At 37.1% G+C, this 8252-nt stretch overlaps 1 protein-coding gene across 1 annotated transcript; it reads left to right on the top strand.

The window, feature by feature from the left end:
* The first annotated feature begins 2712 nt into the window (after positions 1-2712).
* Patsas (palmitoyltransferase Patsas) lies at positions 2713-7937 on the top strand. The gene is made up of 8 exons (XM_028186656.2): positions 2713-2926; positions 3207-3403; positions 3540-3714; positions 3992-4091; positions 4182-4447; positions 5401-5879; positions 6737-6992; positions 7594-7937. Exons 2-8 carry the CDS (start codon positions 3270-3272, stop codon positions 7783-7785), a joined length of 1602 nt encoding a protein of 533 aa, XP_028042457.2. The 5' UTR covers positions 2713-2926; positions 3207-3269; the 3' UTR covers positions 7786-7937.
* The last annotated feature ends 315 nt before the right edge of the window (positions 7938-8252 follow it).

Here is an 8252-nt window from a genome sequence, read left to right on the forward strand (position 1 = left end):
TGACTTTCATTCTGTCCTGCACATTGTTTTTTTTAGTTGTATGGTCTGAAATTATGTTCTGTAATGTGTTGTAATAGACGATTAGTCAATTTAAACTCGTGTATTATTTGCTGACTGGGTCTTAAAAAAGAATTTTTAATTGGAAAAGTAATTTTATTTTGAAATTGTTTAAATCAAATGTGTAATATGTTTTTGTAAAATCATAATTTTGAAAGTAATTATTTTTGTTTAATATTCATTGTAACGAACGAAGATGTATAATTCAATTAATCATGTGATAGTTTTACCGGCACTTTATTTTAGAAGCCTTGAAGTTTTCAGTTAAATGCGCAGTGCATTCCAGTGACACGAGATGGCGCTGTATTCAAAAATGAATTGATAAAATCTAAGATGCTGCCACCAATATGTTAACAAAATTCCTTCATTAGGAGAATGCGTCACTTTGCATGCACTTATGTACATCTAAACGTAGTACGTCTGCGCTAAACTAAGTCTTGATAGCGCGTGTCACCCGCGATTATTCAGCAATAGAATGAAAATAAATACAAAGCTACGAATTTGATATAAATAAATAGTTTAGTGAAATTCAAAATACTAAGTAATGGATGTACTAATCGATACCTGTCGATAGGCATACTAGCGTAGCAACGTCACGTGCGATTACTGAGAGTGCCACTCATTTGTATGAGCGTGAATCATGATCTATATAATTAAATATATAATTTTGCACTATCACGGTGCATCGACCTCTACGTATCCTATAGGTACCTTTGTGTGAAATTAGGAATGCCTTTATACTCGGGGTACAAATCTGGGTAGCCTGGGTAAGAAAAAGGCTCTAACAAACTTAATGGGATTTACTGAAATACAAACTTTGCAAACGTTTGAGTTCGTCTCGAAGTAGTTCAAAGGCATGTAAAAAGCAAACAGCATTATTATCATGGAGAGGCAGGTTTCCAAAAAAGGATACTATAGGTACTTAATTTAAAAACGTAAAATCCTTGTTTTTTAATCTAAGATTTCAAAAGATTACTTCTTTATACTGGGAAAAACCATCCTCCCCTGTATGAATCCGGGAATCTTTCATCCGCTGACTTAATCTAGGGACCTTAAAAACGTTCATAGGATGCTTTCGACTGAGAAGTGCAGCGGGCTGACACAGTGGTTGGGACCAAAGACACATGTATGTATATTAAGACCCCGAAAACCAAAATATACCTTTGAATAAAAATATGTTTTAACTCCGACTGGGAATTAAACCCAGGTGTAATGGTTTAGTATTCAGAGTCCGAAACCATTCGACCAACGAAGGGATTTGCCTTTGTAAGTCGTAAAAAGTGAGTCTAATTCCTCTAGCTATTTAAAAGAATCATTGAAGAAAAACGTGTGCAGTTCACATGCGATAGAATGAAACTTCCAGAAGTGTTATTGCATTCTTTCACAGGCTAAAGGCTTTATTTTTGTTTCATCGAGTTCGAATCACACCGATAGGTACTAAATAAGATTTCACTTGGAAAACTATCACATAATTTTAAATAGACCCAACAAAAATTGGGTCATCGCTAATAATATACCTACCTACGTACTTTACAAAATTACGTGAATGACTGCTACAGTGAAGGAATGACATCCCTAATATAAAAAATCTACAGTGGTTTTTACGGATGTTCCGTTATAACTACTGAACCGTGCATCCGATTGACTTGAAACTTGGTATCCATGTAGAAAATACATGTACTTAATGGGTAGGCTAATATTTATATGAGTGTTGGATTCCTTACACCAATAAAAATTAAAGCCGCAATAATTATAATTTACGTAATTAATGGTGGTAGGACCGCTTATATAAGCCTACCTACTTGTTAATTTAAATTTTGATTTTGAATGTTATATATGAGTCGTCTATTATCAAAGGTGGCAATCTGTGCATTTGGACAAAAAAGTTTTATTGATATGTCAATACAGATTTATTTGAATATAATCGTCTCCTTCAAAGAATACGGTTCAAAACCTGCATTAAATAAAGGTTAATAGTTAACCTGTTATTTATCTAAGATGTCATTCCGAAGAGTTTTGTGACTGCCAATGGAATACAAAGTCAATAATTCGTTTTTCTGATTTACCAATCAAAAGTCAGATTGCCGCCTTTGATAATAGTCGACTCATATGTTGCCTCGTATCATTTTATTAATGGATGGTGGTAGAATTTTGGTGTTTTAGCTTTACTATTTAAAAGGAGTTAGTGATATTATCATCAAAAATGTACAACCCATGACGAATCTTATTCATTTTAATTTCATTGCCCCGCCCCTGTCGATAGAACTTTTTCTTACACCCGCTAATGGCGTTATCTCATCTGGTCACGGTCAAGCGCTAAGTGTGTCTGACTGCAGCAGGGCTTATTCCCGGTTGGTGTTAGTATTTTAATTACGATAATTGATATTCGAAGTTTGGCTTAAGATAAATCGAGTGTATTTTATCTGGTTTGTAGGTACACATAACAAATCGAAAATTCATGGGTCAAGTTGATGAATTCACTGTGTTTACCAATCATACAGATCTTTATTGCGCCTAACTTAGCGCCATACCACACCGCCATGTATAGCATTTATAGCACCAGAGGTTCTTCTGTGAAATTTACGGTCAAAGCCTGCGTCATGCAATAACACATTGAAACAGGCTTTGCGGACTTTTTGCTCTTTCGTAGATACTGCGCATGTTTTCGAAACCCAAGCAACAGGCGATCAATACTTAGACCGCTTCAGTGGCACGCAAGTCTGAGCTGGATTGTGTTGTGTAAAAAAAAATTTAAATTTAAACTTGCCTGTATAGCCGTGTATAGATTTTCGGTAAAGAGGCGCTGGTCGTGGCGGACTGCGAGAACTCTGCTGTAGCGGGGGGCGTCGGCCTCGCCGTGAGTAGCAAGGTAAGACCTCACTTCATAAATTACAGTTCCTAAGCGTTACCTAACTGTATTGTTTCCTTCCTTTAGTTTTCTAATAAATTTTCGTTTTTAACCACAACTATACCAAATGATAAATATAAAAAAGGTACGTAATAAGATTGCGAAAACAAAATTACTGAAGTAAGTCGTGAATTTGTTTTTCCCCCGAGAATTTTCAATTTTTTTTCAAAAGCTATCGGGTTGTGCGTAGAGTTATTATTAAATTGTATCTGAAAGTAATAATTTATGTTGTAATGCGCAGGTATATCCAAGTCCGGGGGCGGCGCGCGGCGTGTGGGCGCTGCCACAGCCGCCCCCGTGCACGATGGCCGCAGAGGAATCTCTTCCACAGGGCTCACCCATGTCGCCGGATGCTCCAGTCGCACCACCCAGGACTATCACGAGTTTCAATCAATACTCCGATTTGCACCAACTAATATTTGAGGCGGTTCGATCAGGGTAAGAAAAATAACTAAGTGCCCAATTATTATCTTAATAACTCTCGTTAATTCACTTTGACACAATGACTGGCATATTTCTGTTTTACTTTTACTTTACACGAAGAATTGGGAAAATCAATCACGTAATTTTGTAGAGAAGTGTCGGAAATCGAACGCCTGGTTGAAAAACTTGGAGTGGAAGTCTTGAATGCTCGGGACCAGCATGGCTATACTCCCGCACACTGGGCATCGCTTGATGGGAGCGTGGCGGTCATGCGATACCTCGTGGAAAGATCAGCTCCTGTCGATCTTTCCTGTCTTGGCACCCAGGTATGACAAACTACAGATATACCTCTATTAAAATAAGTCTTAATTTATAGAAAATAAGTATTGCAATGTCTATAAATATAAATATAATGATTCTTGTCTACCTAATGGTAGTCTGGAAGAGATCGCTCTTAGCGATAAAACCGCCACTTGTACCAACTTTTTTGTTTTTAATGTTGCGCATTTTTTTATTATTTTGTGTACAATAAAGTATACTCTCTTCCTCTTTTTCCTATACGAATTATAACTATCTTAAGCATTTATTAGTTGGGTTTTATAGGGGCCGCGTCCGATACACTGGGCATGCCGCAAAGGACATGCATCTATCGTTCAAGTTCTCCTTCAGGCCGGTGTTGCTGTCAATGCTGCAGATTTCAAAGGTTGAGCTTATAACACAACTGTTCATTACAGTGATACATTTTAATAATTGTTTTTTGATATCTTAATGAATATTTTGTAAAATATTTCAGGTTTGACACCTTTAATGACAGCTTGCATGTATGGTAAAACAGCCACAGCTGCTTATCTGTTAGGAATGGGTGCAGCTACAAGACTGTCTGATATCAACGGAGACACAGCCCTGCATTGGGCGGCATATAAGGGACATGCAGATGTAGTTCGTCTTTTAATTTACTCTGGAGTTCCATTACACTGTACTGATAATTTTGGTTCGACACCCCTACATTTAGCATGTTTGTCGGGAAACTTAACTTGTGTTAGATTACTCTGTGAAAAGGTAAATTAATCAAGGAAGACTTAATTTTGTTCATATTTTTTATAAGTTAGTAAATTAAAACCTAATTATATTAATAAATCTCAAAATCTAAAAAATAAGACAATTAAGAATAACACTTCAATAGTGGTAAAAGCAACGTAGCTTTATACGTTGAACTACGCTATTGTTGTGATAATTTACCTTCATAAATGTGTCTAAAAGCAAACGAGCATGCAAACCTGAAGATGAATGGACACCGCTGCCCATAGACATCAGCGAATCCCGGACAGAATTGTGTTGGCAAAACACTTATTGTTTGAAGAAGGACACATTAGATAGCGCTTAATGATGCTCATTTGAAAGTTTCTTTATTCAAGTTACAAAATATGTTTCGAAAGCTTAATGTCGATAGTTATATTGCATAAGTGCAGTAGGAGAATGCAATTAAACGCAGATCTGCAAAAACTTTGAACCCATGCGAATTGTGACTCCAGGCAGATACTCTGATATAACATGAATGATGGTATGCAAAATTGTGTTCTTGAAAAAAAAAAATTTTTTATTGCTTAGATGTGTGCACGAGCTCACAGCCCACCTGGTATTAAGCGGTTACTGGAGCCCATAGACATCCACAACGTAAATGCGCCACCCACCCCGAGACAAGTTCTTAGGTCTCAAGTATAGTTACAACGGCTGCCCCACCCTTCAAACCGAAACGCATTACTGCTTCACGGTAGAAATAGGCGGGGTGGTGGTACCTACCCGTGCGGACCCACAAGAGGTCCTACCACCAGTAAAAAAATATATATAAATGAGCTGCAGAGCAATACTTTCACATAAACTAGTTTATGATACCCAGTAGCTTGGCTGTGCCTCTGGCATTGCTGACCAATCGCAACCCCATAATGTCATTTAGGTACTTAGAATAAAAAAAAATTTCATTGTAATGGCGTAATTTCAAATTATTATTTCAGGTAAAGGCTGAGTTAGAGCCGCGCGATAAAAATGGAAAAACACCGCTAATGCTAGCACAGAGCCACAGGCATGCAGAAGTTGTGAAATTATTGCAAAAGGAAATGAAGCGTAAATCCCATTGGATACCCCCACTGTCAGAATTATGGGCGTTATTGTTTGGCGGCGCTGGTGATTCTAAAGGGCCACTGTTGTTCTTTTTAATCTCAGTTTTATTGTGGGGTTATCCTATGTACGTGATTAGGTGTATTCCGCTGACGTGGAACACGCTTCGTCTCTCACACTATTGTTTTCTGTACTGGAATGCTATTATGTGGATGAGTTGGTTGATTGCCAACAGACGTGATCCCGGATACGTGCCGCAGAATTCGGAAACATACTACAGAGCTATAAGACAAATCCCTTATTACGATAAATGGAAGAAGAGAAATACTATATTGTCACGACTGTGTCATACGTGTCGATGCTTAAGACCTCTGAGGTAACATTTACAACTATTTGATTAAATAACTATTTAAATTTTAAACTTACGTTTTTGGATATAGATAGGTAATATAATCATCTTATTCACTATGGTATGAAGACAAAAGTTAATGCATGTGTTTCGTAAAACGAATAATGTAGTGTAGTATTCTATCTATATATCAACCTGAATATCATATCTATCTACATACCTATATAAAAATGAATTGCTGTTCGTTAGTCTCTCTAAAACGGCTGGACCGATTTGGCTCATTTTGGTCTTGAATTATTTGTGGATGTCCAGAGATGGTTCAAAAGGTAGATAAATATGAAAATCCTCGGAATTAAATAAAAATAACAATTTTGTTTTCCCTTTGATTTGTCCCCCGTCGGACGGATGCCTCTTGTTTGTTTTAAGTTTATTTTATACAAAAGTTTAAGTCTTTTATATTTTATCGATTGAGGCACTACGAAGTCTGCTGGGTCAGCTAGTACTAATATATAAATGTACAGTGGTTTTTACGGATGTTGCGTTATAACTACTGAACCATGTATCCGATTGACTTGAAACTTGGTATGCATGTAGAAAATACGTGTATTTAATGGATAGGCTAATATTTATATGAATGTTAGACTCCCTAATAATAATAATAATAAATAATAATGTTAATTTTAAATGCGCAGCGAAGCGGGCGAGTACGGCTAGTTAGTAATATTATATTAAATTAAATTTAATAAACTGCAATCTGAAATCATAAGTACATTCATTATTGAGTCTTTTAAGTTTTTTTTTAAATAATGCCATCTTATAAACATAATCTTTCCTCAATTACAAGATCGGACATTTTCTAATGTAATTTTAATTTAATGTTTCAGAGCAAAACATTGTCGTATCTGCAAACGTTGCGTAGCGTATTTTGACCATCACTGCCCGTTTATCTACAACTGTGTCGGAGTTCGTAATCGAATGTGGTTCTTCTTGTTCGTGATGAGCGTTGCGATCAACTGCACATTATCGATCTACTTTGCCTGTTATTGTCTACTGCTCGAGGGATTCGGTCTGCTGTATATGCTGGGGCTACTTGAAGCTATTACTTTTTGTGCTCTCGGTTGGATCTTGACTTGCACTTCGGTAAATCTCCTAACTTTAGATTTCTCTACTAGGGAACACAGATAGCTAAAGTAATCTCAATAGCCGCTTTGTTGGACCCCTCGGATAGACACCATCCTATTTCTGCCGCTCTGCTGTTATGAGGTGTGTCAGCATTAACGTTTGTTATTTCTATGTATTTCGGTAACGGCTTAACGACAGTGTGCTTTGTATGAGTTTTTAACGTTCTCGATAGCGTAAAAGTTAAATTTGTATGCAGTTGGATCAGCGCCCCTAGCGGCAAATGTAGGTAAACGTTCCCAATCCACACAAATTAGAGTTAACTTTTACGCTATCGAGAACTTTAAAAAACTCGCACTAAGCGCACAGTTGGACCGAGTGAGCTCGTTCACTCATCAATACAATAAAAATGTTAAAAACCTTTCAAATCCTGAACAGAAAAATATTAAATATTTGTATTGCCCTTGTATGCGCATATGGCCCACCTGATGGCGAGTGGTTTCCGACGCTCATCAACGTCACCCGTGATAGGGACAGAACTAAAATACTGCTAATTAAAACCTTCTGAATGTACATCGCAGAACAGATTTAGGTAATCAATTTAATTTCCTTGTTGTGACAGGTGCTGCACGCCTGTATGAACTTAACCACAAACGAAATGTTTAATTACAAACGATATCCATACTTGAGGGACAAACGAGGAAGATACCAAAATCCATTTTCACGTGGACCCATCATGAATCTGTTCGAGTTTTTCGTGTGCCTGCCGGATAAATGCGACGATCATGACATTTTTCACGAAGAAAGTATATAATAGATTCGCTTGCAAATTAAATTACTGAAGATTGTTTAGTTATGTATTTAAAAATTCAATTACCTATTCAAGATTTTAAATTACTGACACTCACCAAGGCTAGAGACGTTCAAAATATGAAATATGCACAATAAATATACGCAATAAATAAATGGCAATTTTATTTTTAATATATTTTTTTAAATCTTTACTGGTGGTAGGACGTCTTGTGAGTCCGTACGGGTAGGTACCACCACCCCGCCTATTTCTGCCGTGAAGCAATAATGCGTTTCGGTTTGAAGGGTGGGGCAGCCGTTGTAACTATACTGAAACCTTAGAACTATTATCTCAAGGTAGGTGGCGGTATTCACGTTGCAGATGTCTATGGGCTCCGTTAACCACTTAACATCAGGTGGGCCGTGAGCTCGTCCACCCAAATAAAAAGAAAAAAAGTCCTGTATTTGAGTGGTGTATGTGAAAAGGTTTAT

The sequence above is a fragment of the Bombyx mandarina genome, chromosome 12 (assembly GCF_030267445.1).
Source record: "Bombyx mandarina strain Sakado chromosome 12, ASM3026744v2".
Taxonomy (NCBI): Eukaryota; Metazoa; Arthropoda; class Insecta; order Lepidoptera; family Bombycidae; genus Bombyx; species Bombyx mandarina.

Bases quoted from the DNA above. Each gene is read 5' to 3' on its own strand.
- Patsas (XM_028186656.2), top strand. From the start codon at position 3,270: ATGGCCGCAGAGGAATCTCTTCCACAGGGCTCACCCATGTCGCCGGAT. The intron at 4,092-4,181 runs GTTGAGCTTATA...AAAATATTTCAG, and splicing joins CAATGCTGCAGATTTCAAAG to GTTTGACACCTTTAATGACA. The intron at 5,880-6,736 runs GTAACATTTACA...TTAATGTTTCAG, and splicing joins CGATGCTTAAGACCTCTGAG to AGCAAAACATTGTCGTATCT.